Here is a 24,994-nt window from a genome sequence, read left to right on the forward strand (position 1 = left end):
GTTGTTAACACTATCAGTCCAGCCAATTACTCTCTTCAATTCGGGGGTAAAGAAAAAAAATTGGTGAGCTTGGAGACAGTGTGAGGGGTTATTGTCTGAGGAGTATTGCGCCCGTAAGTACCTTGACCCCATAGTTGCAGAGAGGTGCATCCAGCAATGCCAGTCCAGTAATATTCGGACTTGAGCAGGCATCCTTGAAAATGATTATCATTCTTGGTTGGGTAAGGTTGTAGACCAAACTAAGTGCTGGGTGTGCTCTCATGTGCCTCAGAGATTATATCGAGTAGGACTAGTTCTCTTTCAACTAAATACTCCTGAGGTACCCGAATGATGGGATGGGAGGTCACTAGGGTAAGCCAACTAGGTCCCTTAGTTTGGAGTCTCCCAATATTCGGCAGGCCGATCACTGATTCACCTGCAAAGAAACTTGAGTATTGGGAGACTGGAAAGAATGAACAGACAATAGCCTGCCCCACAAATGTTGATGACAAGAACTGTTGATATTATTAGAGTGTATATGCTAGCTCAGGTTGAAGGAGACCGTGAATGACATTGTTGATAAACTTAGGATGATGTTACAGGTGAACATACAGTGTTTAAATGTTGTCTGAGCTAAAAGACATGCTTTGGACAGATGAACATGTTAGGCATGAAGAACTGTAGTAGAATATACTATATTGTTTATACATGTTCTATCTTACCCTTGAGGGGCATACAAAAGGTTATTTCCAAGCTCCAGAGATATAGGTTCCATAGTAAAAGAAATAGTCAAAGAAAATTGTTGCTAGGATTGTGACTCTCTTTCATGGTAACCTGACTGATATTTACAGACAGTGGTGTCATATTCAAAGGGGGACATAAATTACAGAACAATGAAATGTACTACTGAGATCCTGCAATAAAAAATCTCTAAGGTGATAGTTTTGTGTACTATCAAAGGGTGGTGCTGTCAAAGTCATATAACTGGATGAAAGTTTATTGATTAATAATGTTTTACCGTGCGATTGCATTCAGTATGCCACATGTCCTGACACAATCGCACAATAAATAACGCACACATACACTTACACTTACACATTCACTTATATATATATATATATATATATATATATATATATATAGTTATTTATTTATATAGTTATATTTGTTAAGGATCCAATCCACATTTATTTATTAGTAAAATGTATTATATTGTTTATTTATGCATATATAATACTGTAGTAAAGCTATTTATGGGTCAAGTTTTTTAAAAGGTAAAGAGTTTGGTCTCATATTTAAGCTTAGTTCACCAGCATTAACCCGATATGGATGGAGTAGGGATGGCATCCGGGGCAGCATGATGGCAGTAGTGGTTTTGCCCTTCTGCCTTACAGCACTGGGGTCATGAGTTCAATTCCCGACCATGGCCTTATCTGTGAGGAGTTTGTATGTTCTCCCCGTGTTTGCTCCGGGTGCTCTGGTTTCCTCCCACACTCCAAAAACATACTGGTAGGTTAATTGACAGCTAACAAATTGACCCTAGTCTGTCCGATCCGTCCGTCTGTCCGTCCTGTGTGTGTGTTAGGGAATTTAGACTGTAAGCCCCAATGGCACAGTTTTTGTGCTTACATTAATGCCAGTGGAAGTTTGGAACTCTTCAGCTATGGAATCAGCAGAGCGCTGGCTCTGGTTTATAATCTGTGCATGTGTAGGCTTCAGTAAAATTAGCATCCTTGCAATTTTATTTGAGATAGACTACTGACTTGAATTGAACTAATATTTGGGAGGGAAAGGGAGTTCTAGTGTAGGCATTAAGAACATGCTTGTGGAATTGTGAGTTGATGCAGACAAGAACTGTATGTGCAGAGTCAATGACCAAGTATGAAGTAATTCACACTATTCAGTGACTAATCACAGTACACTATAGATTACTATATGTAACACTAGATTGATTATCTATAGATAATTAATAGGTAGAATCGCAATCAAATTGTCACATCTAAATCTACTCCAACCTGTTTGGACTCTGATCCTAATTTGTATCTGGCCTGCAGTACATCTATGCTACCAGAGGTGTTGCTGTTTTAGGTTAGGACTCTCATCCTAATTTGTATCTGACCTGCAGTACCTCAATGCTACCACAGGTGCTGCTGTTTTGCCATTGGACATTTCCACCTTGCCGGCAGGAGTTAGCCTCTTTCCTGGATCACCTGCACCTGTTCCACTACCTTAAATACCTACCCCAAACATTGCTCCTTGCAGTTCATCAAGTTTTTTCTGCTTCTGGTCCCTGTCAGTACTCCTGTGAATTTTGCCTGTTGTTCTCCTGATTTTCTGACTTCTGCTTGTTCTACTGTTTTGCACCTTTTGCCTATAACCTAGACCCTGGCTTCGTATGACTTTTCTTCTGTCTAGACCCTGATATTGTTTGTGGATCTTACAGCTTCTGACCCTTGCTTGCCTGACCTTCCTCTTGTCAGATTCCCTGTAAATTATCCTGTGCCTCGTGCCTGCTGGCTAACATGTGCCCTGTGCCTCCTGCTTCATCTGCTATCCTGGCAACCTGAATCTGCACTTCACAATTTGTGTCTAATATCCAGTGTCTCCTGTTCCTTCTAATAACCTGGTAACCTGAATCTGCACTTCGCTCTGGTATCTCCTGCTCCAGTGGCTATCTTGGTAATCCAGCCTCCTTGTACCTGCACTCCTTCTGTTATACCTGGATACCAGCATTACCAAGCCTTTAGTTCCTGTGTGATATAGTGTGCCTTTGTATCATGACCTGATCCTGCCAAATACATTCTGGTTGCTCACTACCTGCTACGGTGAGCTGCCCTCTTCATCAGACTAGTGCCAAACTATTCTGTATTAACCCTTGCCTGTCTGACTCTGAGTTCTGCAATACATCTTACCATCATTGAATTGAGACACATGTGAAAGAGGGAAACATGCTTAGCAAGGGCATTCCGTGATAATCATGTTTGTTAAAATATACCTTTTATTATTATATTTTTTAAAAAATACAGTGTTCCCATAATAAGCCTAAATATAGTAGGCAGCGAAATAATAAAAAAGAAAGAAGTAATGAAAATAAAGATTTAAAATAAAGATCTTAATAAACTGGCAGATTATGCTGAGCCTCACTGTGTTGTTTCTTTATTAGGAATATATTTCATTAATTAATAATTCTCTCTCTGTCTATATCCACAATTAACCAAAAGTGTCAGTGTATGGATTCAGGTTACTTAATGGCAAAGTTTGTATTCATCACCTGTATCATTATTTACAATATATTGTTGCTTATATCAGGATTTTATTCCTCAATTATTTTCATACACATTGACATAAATCACGTGACTATATGTTTGTTGTAAAAGATTAGTCCGTGAGATTGAATAGTGTAGTGACTTGTCATTGACTCTATTAATGATCATGTAGATCGATATACATAATAGAGCTGCTCCAAAGCTATTAAGATAAGTTTACACTACAATCTCAAAGACGCTGTTGCCTGGGAGAGTACTAATAGCCGCTATTGTCAGATATCATATATCCTGTGCTAAGCATAGTTAGATAAGTACCATGCATTATTAGCATAGGGTAATCTAAATCCTTTTTGTGGCTTTCCCTTGGCTAATAGGAAACGCCGACGCGCGTTTTGCTACTCGCTTTAACTTAGGCAAGGCTTGCGTAAGTTAAAGCGAGTAGCGAAACGCGCGTCGGCGTTCACCTCGCTGTGCTGTTTAGATCTCTCACACTGCAATAATATGCTTTAAAATACCACTAACCCAATTACCATAGGGATATTAATCCTGCAATAATAGGGATGCACTGAACTATATACTCTAAATACTATAGGTCCTATTATCAGAGGGATGTTAATCCCATTATAATAGAGATGAACTGGACTGCTAATCCTATTAGCCAAGGGAAAGCCACAAAAAGGATTTAGATTACCCTATGCTAATAATGCATGGTACTTATCTAACTATGCTTAGCACAGGATATATGATATCTGACAATAGCGGCTATTAGTACTCTCCCAGGCAACAGCGTCTTTGAGATTGTAGTGTAAACTTATCTTAATAGCTTTGGAGCAGCTCTATTATGTATATCGATCTACATGATCATTAATAGAGTCAATGACAAGTCACTACACTATTCAATCTCACGGACTAATCTTTTACAACAAACATATAGTCACGTGATTTATGTCAATGTGTATGAAAATAATTGAGGAATAAAATCCCGATATAAGCAACAATATATTGTAAATAATGATACAGGTGATGAATACAAACTTTGCCAATAAGTAACCTGAATCCATACACTGACACTTTTGGTTAATTGTGGATATATACAGAGAGAGAATTATTAATTAATAAAATATATTCCTAATAAAGAAACAACACAGTGAGGCTCGGCATAATCTGCCAGTTTATTAACATCTTTATTTTAAATCTTTATTTTCATTACTTCTTTCTTTTTTATTATTTCGCTGCCTACTATATTTAGGCTTATTATGGGAACACTGTATTTTTTAAAAAATATAATAATAAAAGGTATATTTTAACAAACATGATTATTACGGAATGCCCTTGCTAAGCATGTTTCCCTCTTTCACATGTGTCTCAATGCAATGTCTTACATGTAAAGGTGCACCAATCCAGCTATATAACTTAACTATTAAGATAATATAATATTATCCTGGATACGTAAATAAATACTTAGTGCGGTGGTATATCTCTTTCTATTGATCTTACCATCATTACCTGTTGAGCCTATGGACTTGTGCTACCTGAATTAACATTGACTGCATTTTGATATTACCTGTGTTCAAAATACACAGGTCACTCAAAAGACACTCAGAAGACACTCAAAAGACACTCAAAAGACACTCCGTGTGTAGTAACTACCAATACTTTCCGTTGTATTCATATTGGGAGCCTTAACACAACCTACAATGCCAGCAATTGCAACTTCTGTTACCAACATTGTTGCTCCCAAATAGTGAAAGTAATTAAGGTGCTGTTTGAAATTGCACCTGCTAATAAATTTTGTGGTTTTTGTGTTGTATTTATTACATCACAGTTTAAGCAGAAAAGGCTCATGACATTTACTGGCAAACAGATTTCTAAGAAACCACTATAGAAGCCACCAGATAGATATCAGCATTAAAACATAACCACTCAGAATCTCTTTTACTATATAGCTGTATGTATTGATCATAGTCTGCTCTATAACAGCTCAATAATTGCTGATTTGCTGCTTGGTGTCTCAGGGCCTGATTCATTAAGGATCTTAAATGAAGAGGATCCTTTTATTCAGTCTCCTGGACAAAACCATGTTACAATGGAAGGGGTGCAAATGTGTGTTCTGTTTTGCACAATGGTTAAACACTAACTGTTTTTTCATGTAACACACAAAAACTTGATAGCTTATTTGTACACTGAAATTTAAAGTTGATATGTGTGTGTTACATGAAAAAACAGTCAGTATTTAACTTATGTGCAAAACAGAACACACATTTGCACCCCTTCCATTGTGACATGGTTTTGTCCAGGAGACTGAAATAAGGATCCTCTTCATTTAAGATCCTTAATGAATCAGGCCTCAGTCTCTGTCTATCTGTACTATCCCTCCAGCCCCCAACTAATGGCCTTCTGACCCTTTTATATCTAAAATGTACACCAACATAGTAATTATTGTAACAGACAAAATAGTGATGCACATTTTGCTCTAGCATCTTTTTCAAGGCTATACACAAGTCTGAGGGCCCAAGGTTTTTAAAGGATAGCAATCCATTTCTATACGTTTTACAGGTTTTTAAGGATTTACACTATCAATAAATCTTTTAATGAATAACTAATATAGATTTTGATATTTTAATTATTATGCCTACAAGTGCTCTACAATGATACATCTCCATTCTCATTGTTGTGTTGATATTTTAAAGTAATTCTTCTTGGCAAAATAGGAGTAGTTTATATTAAATATATACTACTTGTTTCAGAGGAATTAATGAATATTGTTTAAATTAATCATGGTGTGCATCATTAATAATGTATGATGTGTTGCATATTTAAAGCATGGGTTTTTACATCAAGCACTATACTGTACATTCAACATAAAATATTAACCATTTTAAAATAAGAATAAAAAATATAGACCCAAGTGGCAATGATGATGATCCTCTTGATTACTTTTCTGAATGTTTTTTAATTAAATTATTACATTTTTGTGACATAGAAATTGTGTTTTTATACCACTTTATTTATTACAATTGATTTGAAAGATATAAAACAAATTACAAAAAGTACACAAACCAGACATGTGATCATTACCCATCCGCTATCTCCCTTGAACCATTAATTAAAATGATTATCTATAAGTACCATAAAAATACAAGTAATGAAGTAACATTTGATACTAGTCCTGTTACTTATTAATTGCTAAACCTGCAGATACATAGTAAACGTCACTGCATGTATTGTTTGATGTTAGTAATGATCTGTTTAGAAGCTTTAGAAATAATTATGAGCTAAAGAAAGAGAGCTAAAAATGAATTCTGAACATCGACGCTGATTGTCATTAATTACCGTGGTCATTTACTAAACAGCAGTGGCCAAGCAATTTAAATCCAGTGTTGTATGACTACAAGTAGTGCTAAGCAGCGATTAGCAGTGTTGGAAAAAAGCTCTACAATGATAACCCCTTATAACCAGCAAGCCGGGTCACACAGGCACATATCCCCTCAGACTGGGACGATGAAGAGAAGTTAACCCTCATCATTCCAAGCCAGTGTCACTTAGCTGCCACAGTGATGTGTTATTGATAAATTGTATCAACAGGTGATTTATGTTTATTGCCATGATAAGCCTGATAAAAAGTCAACCGTATTGCCACATAATAGTAAATAGACCCCTAAATCAGGTCCTCCTGGTGCCATGTGGACACATTAATTAAAACTAGCCGTTTCATGGAGAACAGTGTTGAGAAGGAAAGTTAATATTCACCAGCTAAATGCTGAGGTCTATAATCAGAGCCTCATGGGAGCGCTAAGGTCCTGGTTATTACAAACACCCTACATTGTGAGTGCTGGGACTAGTAATTTGTGTCTCCTGGTACCAGGGAACATTTATATATAAATGGAAATGGGGTGCCTGTATACTTGTCTAATGGTTACAGAGACTCCTGGTCAGCATGCATAAGAAAATATTGTAAACATTTTACATGTTCTTTACCACTTTCTGATTGATTTAAGCTTGTAACCATTCAGAGCTTGGCGAAAAATTTCGATATAGAGACAGTCATACTCTCACTTTTCGGAGGGATAATATATTTTGTTGTTTTTTCTCTTTTCTATTTATACAACATTGGATCAAGTTTTTAGGAGCAAGAAAATAATTTTTTTCTTCATTAGATTGCTTCTGACGAAGATGAGGATTGGTAAATATAAGACAGAAGAGATAATTTACAAAGGGCAAAATGGATAATCCGCATCGCAAATACAGCTTTTCGAGGCGCTTTGGATGTAATTTGATTTACGGATATACTTCTAGCTTTCCGCAGGGGCCCATAGTTTTGCCGAGCACAATGGCCGCGTTTACGGAGGAGTATAAGTTTGCACAGGCAAAGGGGGAGGAGTTAGGAGGAGTGAAGGTGTTTGGAAGAAGCTTAATAGTTCTTTGAATGAGACAACATACTTCTCATGCAAAGTGCACTGTGTAATAAAAAATAAAAAAAACATAATTTTAAAAAGTGCAATGTACTTCCCCAAACCCTTACCGAGCCCCAATGCTAGATTGCCTGGGCTGGTCTCCACACTAGAAGGCAGACCACAAGCTATTGAGCGAGGGGCATGTAGCCTCTGGCTGTTCTTTCTGCAGAGAAGTGCATTTGTAGTCTCTCTTCAACTAATGTAATTAAAAGCTTCAGATATACAAAAGTGATATATTTATTAAAGAGAGCCACATTACTCTCATGATTTATATGTTCATATACACCAAGCAGTATTTTAGGAGAGAAACTGAAAAGTTTATCTAATTGAAAGGGGTATTAGGCTGGACTTGGATGTCTTTGTACCTTACACCTGCTGAAGATTTGTTTCACCTCTTCACACATCGAGGTGCTCTTTCAGTGTGTAAAGAACTTTGAGGTGCATTGGGTGAACCAACTAGGTATATTGTTGTAAAACAAAGTCATTCTTCATAAACAAAGCTCACTGATAGCAGTAGGTGAACATTTGTCAGCACAAAAGAAATGTTATTAAAAAAAGATGAAACTTTCATTATTTTCCTTTAACATCATTAAATTATTATTATAGTAAGAAATAAAAAATTTTTTAACTTACACTTAGAGATAAGTGATTTGTTTCAGTAAGTTTTGAGTTTGTACACATTCCAGTATTTGGTTGGTAAAAAATGTTGAAATTGGGCAAAAAAAGTTTTCTCATTTGTTTTGGAAATGGAAAAATGGAATTGCATCTTCTTCTATACATACACAGTGCCAGAGGCACTATGCATTTGACCCATAATTGTTTCCGGGGGCCAGGTGCAGGGGTGTGCAATGACATATTTACGTCATCATGGATCAGGCTCGTGAAACATGCGGCATGGAGCGGCCTATGGCGAGGTCATTGTTACTTGATCCGCTGTGATTCGCATCATCTAGGCCGCAACCCACCCAGTTCTCTAAAAGTTGGGCCTGACCAGAAGGACTCAAGGGCAGGCAATAATAAATAATAACAAATATATATATATATATATATATATATATATATATATATATATATATAATATGTGTATATATAATATATATATATATATATATATATATATATATATATATATATTAATAAGAAACAGATTTGATTCACTTCAGAGAGGAATGGCAAAACAATTTGCAGAGGTTTTTTTGCAGTAAATGCCTTATGGTCCAGCTCCCTGCAGTCGAGTTTAATCCTGGCCCTACACAGTGTGGGTGTGGGGTGGCTATGCTGTGTCTGACTCTTTGGGACTTTCTTCATTCTCTGCTTTCCTATACTCAATATATTCCACGGCTCCATAAAGCAAAATCCCCACCACTACAACACACATTAATATATACAGCTTGATATAGACACATAAAAATGAGCTGTACCCAAACGCAATGGCAAATCCAAGAGATTCCCAGAGAGAAAAATTGGCAAAGGCAGCTTCTTTATTCTTTTCAAACAAAACACCATATAAAGCTGCAAGATAAGACAAAAGAATGAGAAATATGTTAATTGTAAGGTTACATAAAAATAAATTGTCAAATTGCAAATGTAACAAGGAATTAAACTTGTCCATAGCGTGAGGATATTATTTGTGTGTTATACATTAATCAGTTGACAAAATATTTTTTTTAACAATCATTCTGTTGTTTAAAAGTTAAACAACATTTTCTGATTCTGTACTTTTGGCAGTGTGGTATACCTCAGATAGCGTGTCCTGGTGTCGTATTTTCTAAGTTTAGAATCTTGTTGATGATGTGCACTGGTCCTGACCTAACCTTTTATTTTTGTTGTTATATATCATTTTTTTTTATCATATATCATTTTGTTATCATTATAATGATCACAATACATTTAGTAAACATTCTACAAAAAGTAAGACAAAATAGAACTCTGAAAACTAATTTAATATCACAGGAAAAGTTCAATAACTTCAAAAACGTCTGTAAAACAATACGGATTACTCTTCAGTTATGACAATATATCAATCAGATTTTACAATCCAATGACCACATTTACAGGAAATTTTAGTTTTCTTTTTTCTTACATATACCATAGCATAATCTAACCATGACTGATACTGTTGCTTACACATTCAAGGGGCACTAAACCTAACACATATAGTGATCCATTGCAAACATACATTTTCTCAATATGCTTGTAAAGGTACCTTGGCACTGATAAAAAGTAAAAAATAAAAATTAAATAATCAGCAATAGATTTCATGAAATATAATCTTGCAAAATAATGTGTTATAGTTTACAAATTATTTTGTGAATTTCCTATTAGTAACTTAAAAGTAAAAGTAAATAAACTCTGTGTAAAATTATTTAACATTGAAAAGAGTGACCTACTTTACATTGCAATTACAGGCTTTGGAGTGTAAATAGTTTTAAGTTCACTTTAGTTGTTTTGACTATAGACAGGTGTAATTAATGTGTTATGATATTTCTATTTAAAAATAGGTGTTATTAACACAATATTTTTTATCTCCATCTTGAGAATTTAGCCCTATATATCTGTCTACTGTAATCATCCATAAGTAACCCTTAATTAATAACTAATTGGCAGTTGTAATTTCTTTGCTAATATGGCAAATGAGCCCATATATTTATATTTTGTTCTTCAATTATTTCAAAGGAAAATGTACTCTTTGTGCTTCAACATATAGGTTATTTAATAGCCACTAGATATGAGCACAATGATCTTTAAAAAGAAAATTTCAGTTCAAAAAACATTTTTGTTGTTGTGCATGGTGATATAATTTCAATAAGCCTTCATTTAAAAATGTATGCATGTAACATTGTATTCAGTGGATAAAATATTCCTTTCACTTGACAGGTTAGTTACAGGCTGAAGTTGGGGTTGAACAAGTAAAGTTAGAACAACCACATTCAATAAGAGAGATTGAGAAGTGTGAAATAAGGATCAGTGTCATTTGAACACTCCCCCTTTCTCTAGATCATGGAACCCCAACTTTGCATAGAGTTACTGACAAAAGGAAAGTGATCAATGGTGAAACAGGCACAATAATAGTGAGAACTTTAGGAATACAGAAATCAAAATAAAAGAAAAATGACATTAGCACCCCAATTAAAATGCTTTTTTACTCACAGCTTAGTAGTGTCTGCCATACTGCATCTGCAATTCCCCAGAGACCAGACATGACAAAAAATACAGCAAAATTGCCAGTTGCTGGTTTCCATATTAAAAAGCCAATTATACAACCAACATTTATAGCTGCTCCTGTTAGAGAAAAATGTAATAAATTGAGTAGGTTTTCATATAGCAAAATAGTACAATAAATATAAGATACTACACATATTGTTGTAAAGGTCAACAAAGCACAAGACAATTTATGGCCCTGCTGGAAAGATTAATTTCTGGGTAAATACATGCTATCGCCATTTATATGCTAAAATCCCAACACCTTCCCATTTGGAACACTAATAAATGTGTATAATGTCCTCATGAAAAATACTCATCTACGCTTGGCATGTCTAGAGCTGACAGTTCACACTACGCATGTTCCAACTCTTATCTCCTTAGCAGATATTGAATAGAATGGTGGCTCAAACATGTCACTTGGTCATCCCCATTTTACTAGAATGTGCTATAATGTTATTGCATCTTGTACTAAATTGTACATTCACAATACAGCACACTATAGTACAGTAGGTATTGTGGGCAATAAGGGATATGCAAGTTGCTTGGAGAGATCACCATTTAGTATTTAGATATTGTTTCCTATATTGTCCCAGAATGAGATGTGATAATCCCCTCACAATACAATAGTCTTGGGGTGTGGCCTAGCGTCACGTGGTATAACATCATTTGGGTGTGACTAGGTCCACAAATATCAGGAAATATGTCAAAGAATAAGCAAATAGGTGACAGACAAAACTTCATAAATTTGCTTATATTCTGGACAGAGGGATAACATAAAACTATGTCTAGCATAAACATTCCCTATGTCCCACACAAATAAGACATTTTTCTGAGGTTAGTAGCCCTTTAAATTGTATAATGTGTGCTGTGCATAGGAAATGCTCCCACTCCAATGACAAAATTCTCCAAATTTGTGAAGCATTATAGTCCATAAACCATGAAACCAAACAAAGATGAAGGCATCATTGGTTCAAAAATCCAAATATATATATATATATATATATATATATATATATATATGATATTGGCTCTCATGAGCATGGCAATCTTTCTTCGTGTTCTCCTTCTACTATTGCATTACTCTCCGTAACTCCAGGACTGCTTTTCTAGCCCTGTTTTCTTGAGTCCAGCCTGCTTCACGTTGAACATTACAGTCAATCTTACTCAGAGTCCCATAAATAAGTTGATCTGCATTACCAAGTTATCTGTTTATAATCTGTTAATTAGTGGATGTCTGGTCTTTGTATAATAATGTTTAGTTTAATAATGTATTATGTAAATGTATAATGATTCCTTGCTGTCTATGTATTATATATTACGGTGTTATGGTGGAACCTTATAAAAAATATAGAATGGTTCCTGTACTTAGTGTAACAGTATAATATATTATTTTATCTATAGTTAATGTTGTAGGTGAACTAATGATCAGTCCACAGTACTCCAGGCAGCCTTGCAACAAAGTATGTGATCTACCATACCATTACAATTCCCCTCCTGGATAAATATAGCAAGATTTATTGCAATGATTGTCTAAATAAGGAAATACCACTTGTAGATGCAGGACATGTAATAATAATTTAATGGAACATTACTGGGAGGAAGCATACAAGTCATTCCTTTAGGGAACATTTTAAATATAAGGCTCAACTAAAATAAATTGTGAACTCACAAATGTAATAAAAAAGGCCCCTCTCAAACGGAGAGAAATTGGAAATTGAACTAAAAAAATGGGAAGATAAGTACAGTGATAAATTACATTCTTATGGTTTCCAGAGAATAAGGAATATAAATAGAGGATCAAACCAATCTGGCAGGTTTTATTGCCAGTTTGGGGGTCTCAAATAAAATCTCAGAAACCAAGACGTTTCCTTATACAGAGTTGCGAACATGATGATTGTTCCAATATCCCCTCTTTTCTGAAGCCATATTTGTGTAGTGTGTGCCAAACATTTCCTGGGACACATGTTCATAACAGAATGATGAATTATCAAAAAGTACTTTGTCTTCTTCTAACATAGAGCAGAATGGACAAAGCTATCAAAGCCTAGACCTTTAATGTCTATGCAAAATAATCAGCATACATAAGGTTTACTTTGTAATTCTACAAAACAAAATATTGACCTTGCATCAAGATCAAAAGTCCAACAATAATAATCTGTGTGCCTCCAGTTGCTTTGATTAAAGCCATGGTCAATAAACATAAAATTGCAAAATAATCTTTACACCCAACAATTCCGGATGGCTGTTCAGAGCAGAACTGCATACGGTAAGTTAATTCATTAACTCTCTGAGGAAAAAGCTTAATCAGTTCCCCGAGAAAACCAAAGACAATGGATCATTGTTTTCAATGATAGGCATGACAAAGATACTAAACCTAGGGCACAGAGTTAGTGGAGGGTCTCTGAAGCCAGAGCAAGGGAAGGTGGATGCCATTTGTGCCTGACCCACCCAAAAAACTAAGAAACAATTATGTCCCTTAGTTATTGCTGGGTACTATAAGAAGTTTGTACCTCATTAAAGCACCCTAGCAAAGCCTCTAAAAGACCTAACCAAGAAGAATCTACCTGAACTAATGAACTGGACTGCAGACTGTGAGGAATCCCTGTCAGCCCAGAAAGCTGCTCTCACCAGCTATCCAGTGTTGCAAGCCCCAGATTTCACCCTCAAATTTGTGGTGCAGATGGAAGCCAGTCCTTATGGTCTAGGTGCTTACCTCAGCCAGGTAATATCGAGTGGGGAAGAACATCTGTGGCTGGATCACTTATCAAAAACTTATTGTATAAATTTATTTAAAGGTAACAGCTCAGGGCGCCAGTTTGTATCTTTGCAATGTGCTGATGTTTATTATATTGTGTGCACTTTTTTTTTTATAGGAAATGTATTTATTGCTGAGACAGAGCCAGGGAAGAGATTTGTTTTTGTTTTGTAAGTTTGCTAGAAGAAATCTCCAATTAGGCATATATGGGGAGGGAGTCTGTTTTGCTGATAGCAGGAAATGCTAGGTAAGTCTATTCAATGTGAGTGACCAATGCTTGAATACTGTCAGGCGCCGTCCTGTTTCTGCCTCCAAACGGACGCCTGTCTCCTTGCTGAATCGGCGCCTCGCTGCTTAGAGGCTTGCCATTCTATTCGCATGCATACGCCGAGCTTGGCAACCGTTGCTTAGCAACATGACGCCATTTACGTTTGCCATCAGTACGCATGCGCAAGATTCCACGCTCCGTCACCCTGCGACTTGTCAGCGATTGGTTGCGGTTTCCCCGCCGATTTTCATGCACCTATCTCTCCCCTCTATTTAAGGAACATACTGAGGCTATTTGCTTGCCAGAGTATTTGGTCTTCAACCTTGCTCCAGCGTTTGTTCCTGTGTTACTGTTTATTGGATTCTGACCCTGGCTTGTTCCTGACTTCTCCTTTGGTTCCTGATTCTGGCTTAGAGTGATATTTGCTATTGACCCGGCTTCATGACCATTCTCCTGCTTCTGATCTGGCTTTATCCGCTCCTCTGGTTTTGACCCGGCTTACTGACTACTCTTCCATCCTGCATCCTGGTGGGCTGTCACCGCTGCCTCAATTGTTACCTCGCCAGCTGACTGATACTGAGGGCTGCGTCCATACCTCCTTGCGGGGGTTTCTGGTGAAAACCAGGGGCGTGTTAGACTCCGCGCCTCAGCACTCAGTAGCGCCTACTGCTGGCAGGTATCATCAACTCCGTCTAGTGATTCTGACAAATACACAACAGGAAGTCGTTACCTGTATCCTGCCTGGATAAAGGGAAAAGAACCTGTCTGAACAGTGTAACCAGCACGTGATGTAGAATATCACAGATAAGTGAAAATTTTGTTAAGTATAAATTGCATTTAAATCCATGTTTGGGGAAACATATTGCATTCTGATACTAAAAAAAAATCAGACTTCTTGGGGCCAGCAAAGAGTTCAGGGGACTGACTTATTCCCTGTGAGGCTGTTTCCAAAACTGTATAAAACAGCACTGGTTTATACTGAAATGTATCATTATTGTTTCTTCTGACCTTTTGATTACTGGTACCTTCAACCAGTGTGAACTGTCCTTGTCAGGACACTTGAACTAAATAAACATCACTTCCTTCAAGACCTGCTTGTCAACTTCTTCTATGCTGAAATTCCTGCGACCTACAGATTAGACCCAAATCTAATCCATTTCCAGCTGTTCTGAGGTTTGGACCCAGCTTTCCAGTACCATCGCTCTGCCAGCTACCCAGCAGCTCTGGCCAGTGTGACAGGCCAGGGGGATCCATCCACAGCAAACGTGATCTATAGGAAGAGGTCAGGGATACCAGCCAAGGTGTACCAGCAAGGGGGTATCCTAGCAGTGACAGTTACCTAGAAGAAACCCGGTTCTGGATGCTGTGAAGGAGTCCAGTGGTGGCAGCATTGCAAGCCCCTCCTACTGCAGTTAGAGGGTGCATTTGGGATAAAGAAGGGGAATAGTGGTAATGTAAGCCCAGCCGGTTCGCAGCAACAACAGACATGGTGGCATAGGCGGTCCATCCTGTCACAACACCCAGTTCAGAATTTGAGCAGGTAGAGTATGACTTGGGAAGTGGCATATGCCACAGTGGAGTAGGAGTGTTTAGGCATTGTATGGGCCCTACAGAAGTTGCAGCCCTATCTCAATGGGTGCCAGGTTACAGTGGTGACCAGTCGTAATCCTGTTAGCTGGTTACATACGGCGGCTTGCGAAAATGGAAAATTACTCAGGTGAAGCCTCGCTATACAAGAGTATGATTTCACTATCCAGCAAAAGAAGGGAGTGAACATCAGAAAGTAGATGACTTATCTCGCCAGGGGGATGCTATAATCAATGGGCTTAGGCATTTCTTATAACAGTTAATGCCATGCCATCTCTACTGGAGGAATGTGTCGAGATTATGACCCAAAGTATGGGTTAATCAGCTAATGTTTGACACCTATCAAGCCATCAGAGCTCCAACTCAGAGGTGGGTCTGCCATTCACACACAAAGGGGATATATGGTCTAAGAGCAAATGGCTGCCCCTATAACGTGATATTAATAGTAGTCAAACAGATATGCCTAAATAGGAAGATGAATGGCAATCTATATGTCAAAAACAGATGTCTGTCACACATGCTATGGAGGTAAATGAGTTTTGGCTTAATTGATCAACTTTACAGCTTTATTTGGTATCTGAACAGCACATAAGCATTGTCCCTTTTTTTTGTAAATTGATATCCTTATTGTTTGAAACAAATCCATAGCCTATTTAGATTGCTTGGCTGTGTTAACCCTTTAAATGCAAGTATGCAATTCTTTTAGATATCAGAACACAGAGGGCCTGATTCATCAAGACAGGCATTCTGGGCCTCATTCATTAAGGAAAGTAATGCAAAAAAAGGAGTAAGTTATCTCCTTGGTAAACCATGTTACAATGCAAGGGGTGCAAATTAGTTTATTATGTAGCACATAAATACTTGATAGCTTTATTTTTACACTGAAATTTAAGGTTGAACTAGGACATTCCCTGCTGTGAATCTGTCCCCACATTTTAAATTAACTTCCCCCCTCCAATGCAACATGGTTTTGCCAAGATGCAAAGTTACTCTTTTTTTGTGCTTTGCATATCTTAAAGAATCAATCCCTATATCTGTAACCTTATCAGCCCTGGTGGAGGAAAGTGCTATAGCTTCAGACGATTAAGTAGTGTAATCTACCACCGTTAGGATGTACCACTTCTCCAAGCTGCTGGGTATGGTCATAGGCTCTATAATATGCACAGCAATTCGCTGGAAGTGTTAATCAATGACAGGCAATGGTATTAATGGGTCTTTGTGAATATACCCAGATTTCCTGTCCCTTTGACATGTGAGACAGGAACGGCAGTAATTAGCTATGCCAGTTCCCATGCGAGGCTAATTAACATTGGGAACTAACCAAGCTTTGCTTTTCAGTACCCCTAAGTGCCCAGCTAGATGTATCTCGTGGGCAATGCTCTGAAACTGCTCTCTAAATTGATGAGGTGGTACTAGCTGATGTTTTCTCTAACAGACCTGCTGTGTGTCAGTGGGAAAAGTTTCCCTGTATAACCTCCTCTGATCACAAAAACTTCTTTCTTTGTCAGAATCTACAGGTGTTTTGTTCGCCAAGCTTCTCATGTTTGCTAAACTATCATTAGTGTGCAGAGCATCCTGAAACTCCTAACTCTGCATCTATATGTGAGTGTAGAGTGACAGAGTGACAGGGTTCCTCGTATGTGCCTTATGTGTTCTCTGTTGGTTGTCTGCAGGAGTTTGGGTTGGTCAATGGCCCCTCTCCTCTGCAGATAACCCAGGTGAATTTTCAGCGCCCACACAATCACCATGGTGGCGCAAGCCAGATATTTATCACCATCAACATTTATTTATATAGCGCTAGCAAATTCCATAGCACTTTACAATTGGGGACAAACACAGTACTAAACAATAATGGGTAATACAGACAAAGAGGTAAGCAGGCCCTTGCAAGCTTACAATCTATGGGACAAGTTGGATATATGAGGTTAAGTCTACATATTGCATTTTGGTCCAGCCAGATTGCAAACATAAAAAGTGATTTGTATGCTATATGATTCAGTCACATAGCAATGTTGGTAAAGGGGTCAGAGGGTTGTTATCTTGTTTGAATTGTGTAAAGGTTGTATTCAGAGAGAGAAATAGAAACAAAGTAAAATGATTTCTTCCCATGAGACTCCTAATAAAAGGCTCATTATAACTACGAATCAAGTCCCTACAATACATAAACTTTGTGACACATACTGAGCTACAGATTTATGTCTTTCACTGCTTTTTAAAGTTGCACCTCTGCAGAGGCTCACTGATGGTTTGTCTGCTATTTAAACTCACACCCATTTTTCTGACCAGAATTTAAGTTATTAAAAAGACCAGATTCTCCAGTATTAACAAGCATGTGCAATGAAATCAGTTAAGAGATTGTAGAAAACTCTTTATGGTACTGGTTCTACAGTCAAGAAAATCAAAAGTTGTATTTGGGCTGTAAGAATAAACGAATATTGGTCAAACAGATCTAAACCCAAAACATCTTTAGATTTCTGTAGCGTCTTCTAAATAAATATAGAGGCTATATCCTTCCAACTCATATTGCTTTGCCAGTTATTACAATTTGATAATTATGTGGTACAAAGCTTTGGGAAGAATAAGTATTGTGCTTCCAAAGAGCGATATAGGGGTCTATGCATCACTAAGATGTGGTACAGCTAAATATGCATCGCTGCACATCGCAGTGATGCATATTTAGGTACCACTAAGATGCACAATGCCGGGGCTACTCTAGGAGCCTGGCGAAGTGACCCCTCTCCTGCTGTCTTTTTTTCCTGCTTACCGACAGCTGTTTTCGCATCTTTTAAGTAAGTTTTTTCTTGATGTATAGACCCCATAGTTCTCTTTCAAGCTAAACTGTGCCTCTTGTAATTAGTAATACCAACTAGTATCAACTCAGTAAAGTGAAGACATTAACAGTAGGTGAATGTAACAAAATATTTAACTAAAAATACCCACTGGGGCTCATTCTAAGTTGTAACATTTAGGCAGAGCGTACTTATACCCAGATTAAAATGGAAACGTATCTTGAGATCTGCTTGTATTTGAATACAGCATTCGTGCGTGTTTTGCATTCAGGTTACGTTCGAAGATGAATCAGACCCAGAATCAGGAATATTATTGTGTCTAGCCCACACTCAGCAAGGAATGTTCTGATATGCCTGGCTATTTTCATCGGAAGGAGCAAAATTAATAATAATAACTAATAAATTACAACAAAGAGGGACAGGATAGCAACCTATCTGCAACTTATCTACTTGATACAACTAATGAACAACTTGCGAGAACTACAAAAACGTAATCTTCAGCTGTTATCTCTAGCATCTGCTCATGTCTCTACCTGGACAATGTAACCTGTTAAGTATAGATCTCTCTGCTTAATTTGCTTCTTTGTCTTATTCCCTCATCACATACTCATTAACTCCTATCAAAGCTCACAATGTTTGCTAAACTGTTTTTCTTACTTTCCTTTCATGGCATTATTTTTCAAATTACAATATCCTTTTCACCCTCTGCTTCACACCCTTTATCTACATTTGAACGGAATGAAGTTGAAAAATCGACAGTGAAAATGTTTACAGTAAAAATGTCTACAGTCATAATGTCTACACAGTTAAAAGGTCGACATGAAATATGTAGACAAGGTTGTAAAATAGACAGTCAAAATGTCAACATAAATCACTATATTTAAAATGGCAATACACGTAAAAGAAACAAAAAGAAAGGAATGTAAAAAAAAACATGGCGTGCTCCCACCCCTACCCCCAAACAGCTTAACAAGCTCTAGTACTAGCAAAATCATGAGGACAAAAACTGTGGGGTCCCTCTGATTTTAATGTTACCAGCACTAGGCTTTGCCAGCCTGGGCTGGTGGCAGTATAGTAGGGAAACCCACAGTGTGGGGTCGCTCTGCCATAATTCCAAACCAGCCCCAGGGTAGTCAGCATGAGACTGATCTTCCTAGGGAGATCGTGTCCCTCTAGGCTGGCAGTACTAGGATTGGGTAAGCTGTTTGGGGAGGGAGGACACAACTTTGTTTTGTTTACACTTATTGTTTTTTGTTTTTTTTACATGTTTTGCCATTTAATTATAGTGATTTATGTAAATATTTTACATGTCGGCCTTTTAACTGTGTCAAGCTTATTTTGGTGGAAATATTGTCACTGTAGACATTTTCACTGTCAACTTTTCATACCAAATCCATTGATACTCCACTCACCACTAATTAACACTCATTGGGCCAGATTAATCAAAGAATTGAAAACGAACATATTGTGCATTTTTTTAAAACACACATAAATCGGGCATATGCATGTCCATATTCAACAAGGAGCTGATGTAAAAATACATATGTTATTGAACATGGGTCTAGGGGCTAGATTTACTAAGCTGCGGGTTTGAAAAAGTGGGGATGTTGCCTATGGCAACCAATCAGATTCTAGCTTTCATTTATTTAGTACCTTCTACAAAATGACAGCTAGGATCTGATAGGTTGCTATAGGCAACATCCCCACTTTTTTAAACCCGCAGCTTAGTAAATCTAGCCCCAGGTCTGTCTGCTCTAACAGAAAATACACTGCAGGATACATCCAATATATATGTGGAATATAAAGTCCCAAAAGAACGATCGTAAAAAAAAAAAATACTTTTAAATTAATGTCACCTCTTAATAAAAGAGTCATTAATGACAAAACGTTAAAAAAAAAGTTGATTTTTCTATAAAATACATTTATGGGGATGTTATGAATGTCTGCTGTACATAAAATGCCTTTTTACTGTTGCTCCTGATTGCAAACACATGTTCTAGCCAGTTACGCAACCGTCATCACTAGTGATCGGCCCTTACACTAGACCTGTAGCTGGTGTAAGTGTTACGACTGAAAAACAAGTAGCTTTGAGATACCCAAAGCGTGAATCAGATTTTGCTGTGTGCGCTCGAGCTTGGCACACCCTTACTGAATATTGGGTATGCACATACACTCATTCCCCTCCCTGTTCTGCCTTTGAAATCATAGGCTGCAGTAAGGGTCCATTGCGCTCAAAGATTAATTGGACTTTGCTGCTTTCTCTGGGATATGGTATTGGCCCTCTGGTCTAGTTCTGGTTCCTGTGTGCTCTCCATTCTACAATACTCTTCTGGTTCTAATTCAATCATGGATATCCTGGATCTGCTTCTGCCTGTTCCTACTCTTTTGACACACTTATTGGTTCTGTTTGGATCTCCTGGGTTGACCTCGGCCACCCTGACTACTCTTCTGCCTCAAGAATTCCCTCTGTTTGGATCTCCTGGTTCTGATCTTGGCTACCCTGACTCAGGGCTCGATTAAGGGTTCAGGCCACCCTACTGTAGGCTTCCTAGCACCCCCTAACTTCCACACCAGGTTAGTACACGTTAGGGAAAACAAACTCGTTCTTAATTTAAAATCCAACCTCTTCATTCCCCACCACCAATGTTTTGTACTTCAGTTTTTTCGAAACTCAGCTCCACTTGGCTTTTTAAAAGGCTCACAACAATCTTTGTCAATCATTTCATTTTTAATAAAATTCGAACTGTATAGCAAAATAGATGCATGAACGAGCGCTACTGAGGGTTAAGATGTAAAGGTGGAGGTGGCTGTCACAGCTGCGCCTGTCACCAGTCATGTCTCTCCCACTCATTTATCCGCAAGTGCCTGCCCAAAGGGAAATCATCATGCTTTTTACAATGGTGAACATCTATTCTCTCATATTTTAAAATTAATTTCAGTTCATATCTCTCACTTTTTTGCACCTCAAAAATGTAGCACAACCCCAAAAGCCTTAGGCTACAGTCTAAGGATTTTGGGGTAGGCCTGATTATTGGATAATCACGCGTACAACTTCTTCCTTTTTATGGTTCTTTATTGTCAGGATGGTAATAATGTTTTGACACCGTATACTTGCACAGCAATTATGGAGACCCTCAACGCTTACTATACATAGTCCAGCTCTCTGTCCAGATCAGCCAGCTAGCCCAGCGTTGATCTCCCTGAACAATGAAACAAGCAGGGTTTAATACCTGACACTCCTCCCACAGGCCTAGCTTGATGGACAGGTGACACACCCACCTTCTCTTTAAAAAGGACACGCCCATCCCTGGCTCTGTTTAGACTATCAGGCCCACCCTGTCTGTTTGCTGAGAGGAAGCAGCTTTTAAATCATGTAAGTAAACCAATTTTAAACTACATATATATTTTTACCTGGTTTAATCTCCACCTAGGTACATAACTGTGCCAATGTTTTACTCTACTTCCCTGCTTTCTCTGCACATTGCCAGCTAAATGCCTCCTTTTGTTTCCTTTGCAGGACTTTGCTCGAGACCAACTTAATGATGCCACTTTGGAACTTGCCTTTAAAAGTGTGACTGAGGTAAATAGGGTAGCGAAAGCCGCCCAGCCTGCAGAAGGTATACCATATTTTATTGTTAAAAATAATTTCCTGTATAGAGTTGCTAATGTACAGGGGGAAAAAGTAGAACAATTAATGGTTCCTCAGGTCCATGTAACCCTAGTGTTAAAAGCAGCACATACACATGTCTGTGGGGGACACCTAGGGGAGGATAAAACACGGGAACGAGTTCTGCTTAGGTTTTACTGGCCCGGTGTACACATGGCAGTGAAAAAGTATTGCCGCTCCTGTCCCATTTGTCAGAGAACCTGCCCCAAACCCATGTACAGGGCACCTCTCATTCCATACCAATAGTACAAGTTCCCTTTGAACGGATAGCTATGGACCTTGTGGGGCCCCTGGAAAAATCCGCACGTGGGCACCAATATATACTAGTGGTACTTTACTATGCAACCAGGTATCCAGAGGCAATTCCCCTACGAAACTTAAAGTCCAGCACCATAGCTAAAGAACTTGTATTGATGTTTACACGCTTGGGAATACCCAAAGAAATTCTCACAGACCAGGGTACTCCAATCATGTCTAAACTGATGAAGGACATGTGCCAGTTGCTAGGGGTTACGGAGCTTCACACCTCTGTATACCATCCACAAACAGATGGCTTGGTGGAACGCATTAACCGCACAAATAAAGCACATGCTCAGGAAAGCAGTGGCTCAAGAGAAAAAGATTGGGACACTCTTATTCCCTATTTGATGTTTGCCATCCTTGAGGTACCTCAAGCTTCAACAGGGTTTAGTCCTTTTGAGTTATTGTTTGGGAGACAGCCCAGGGGTATCTTGGATATGTTAAAAGAAGGGTGGGAGCAGCAAGGTCCCAGGGAGCCAAATCTGGTACAATTTGTGTCCCAAATGTATGAGAGGCTAGGATAGATAGGGCCCAGTGTGCAGCAACATGTAAAAGAGGCTCAGGAACGACAGAAGAAAAGTTATGACAAAAGTGCTGTTGTTCGATCTTTCAAGCCTGGGGACAAGGTCCTAGTCCTGCTTCCTACCCAGGAAAGCAAACTTTTCGCCCATTGGCAGGGTCCATATGAAGTTCTAGAGGCTGTCGATCCTGTCAATTACAGAGTCCACCAGTTAGGTAGGAGAAGGGAGGAGCAAATATATCATGTGAACCTCCTTAAACCCTGGCATGATGAGGAAACCTCTCCTCAGGTAGTGAGTACTGCCATTGAAAAGTCTGAAGTGCCCATAGAGCCAGCCTTGTCCATTCAGCAGAGACAACAGACTGAAGAAATGATTCGCCGAAACAGGGTTGTCTTCTCTTCCATTCCTGGGCGCACTACCTTAATCGAACACAACATTGTCATTGCGCCAGGAGTCATTGTCAAGCAGAAGCCATATCGTATTCCAGAAACCAGACGGGTGGACGTGAGAAAGAAGGTCGAGAAGATGCTCCAGTTAGATGTAATTGAAGAGTCCACTAGTGAATGGAATAGTCCCATTGTGCTTGTCCCGAAACCCAATGGGACAATTAGGTTCTGCAATGACTTTAGGTGCCTAAACAGTATGTCGCAGTTTGATGCCTATCCGATGCCACGTGTGGATGAACTAGTGGAAAATCTTGCTGGTAGCAATTATTTAACAACCCTTGATCTAACAAAGGGTTATTGGCAAGTTCCCCTGACTTCCACGGCCAAGCCAAAGACTGCATTTTCCACCCCTGATGGTCTCTATCAATATAAAGTCCCACCCTTTGGGTTGCATGGGGCACCTGCCACCTTCCAAAGGGCTATGAATAAATTGCTACGACCTCACACAGCTTATGCAGCTGCTTACTTGGACGATATAGTGATTTATACCCCAGACTGGGGATCACATTTAGCCAAAGTTGAGGCAGTCTTAGCTTCATTACGGTCCGCAGGGTTAACAGCTAACCCAGAGAAATGTGCCATAGCCATGAGAGAAGCCAAATATTTGGGGTACATTGTTGGTCGAGGGCATGTAAAACCCCAGCTAGACAAAGTGGAGGCAGTCAAAAATTGGACAAGACCAGAGAAAAAGTCACAGTTAAGAACTTTTTTAGGCTTAGTAGGTTACTACAGGCGGTTTGTAAGCCACTTCGCCACTAGAGCTGCTCCACTTACGGACATGTTAAAAAAAAGTTGTCCAGATAGATTAACCTGGTCTGACTCTGCAGAAACCGCCTGGTCTGATCTCCGGTTAGCTCTTTGTTCCTCTCCAGTTCTACAAGCACCAGATTTTACCCGGAGGTTCTTCCTCCAAACTGATGCTTCTGGTGTTGGCTTAGGTGCAGTCTTGTCACAGGAGAAGAATGGAGTAGAAAATCCTGTCCTGTACCTAAGTCGTAAGTTGCTTCCAAGGGAATAAAAATATGCCACTGTGGAGAAAGAATGTCTCGCCATAAAATGGGCTACAGAAGCTCTACACTATTATCTCCTAGGCAGAGAGTTCACCCTAATAACAGACCATGCACCATTAAGATGGATGCAGAACAACCGGGAGGTAAATGCCAAGGGAACCCGCTGGTTCTTGGCACTACAACCTTTCAAGTTCTCAGTAGAACATAGGCCTGGGATTCTACACAAAAATGCAGATGCGTTGTCACGAAAATATGCGCTCCTCGCGAAGTCCGCGTCCCCCTACTTGGAGACGCTAGGGGGAGGGATATGTAACAAAAGGAGGCATTTAGCTGGCAATATGCAGAGAAAGCAGGGAAGTAGAGTAAAACATTGGCACAGTTATGTACCTAGGTGGAGATTAAACCAGGTAAAAACGTATGTGTAGTTTAAAATTGGTTTACTTACATGATTTAAAAGCTGCTTCCTCTCAGCAAACAGACAGGGTGGGTCTGATAGTCTAAACAGAGCCAGGGATGGGCGTGTCCTTTTTAAAGAGAAGGTGGGTGTGTCACCTGTCCATCAAGCTAGGCCTGTGGGAGGAGTGTCAGGTATAAAACCCTGTTTGTTTCATTGTTCAGGGAGATCAACGCTGGGCTAGCTGGCTGATCTGGACAGAGAGCTGGACTATGTATAGTAAGCATTGAGGGTCTCCATAATTGCTGTGCAAGTATATGGTGTCAAAACATTATTACCATCCTGACAATAAAG

The 24,994-nt window shown here is 38.7% G+C and overlaps 1 protein-coding gene across 1 annotated transcript in view; it reads right to left on the reverse strand.

The window, feature by feature from the left end:
• Nucleotides 1-8,972: 8,972 nt before the first annotated feature.
• Nucleotides 8,973-24,994, reverse strand: part of LOC142143231 (protein unc-93 homolog A-like) — a 38,491-nt gene continuing 22,469 nt past the window's right edge. The window contains exons 7-8 of the mRNA XM_075200942.1: nucleotides 10,850-10,981; nucleotides 8,973-9,211 (exon numbers count right to left, since the gene is read on the reverse strand). Of these exons, the coding sequence (XP_075057043.1) occupies nucleotides 8,973-9,211; nucleotides 10,850-10,981 (371 nt within the window). The remainder of the gene's footprint in view (nucleotides 9,212-10,849; nucleotides 10,982-24,994) is intronic.

Source organism: Mixophyes fleayi, chromosome 3 (assembly GCF_038048845.1).
Source record: "Mixophyes fleayi isolate aMixFle1 chromosome 3, aMixFle1.hap1, whole genome shotgun sequence".
NCBI classification, from domain to species: Eukaryota; Metazoa; Chordata; class Amphibia; order Anura; family Limnodynastidae; genus Mixophyes; species Mixophyes fleayi.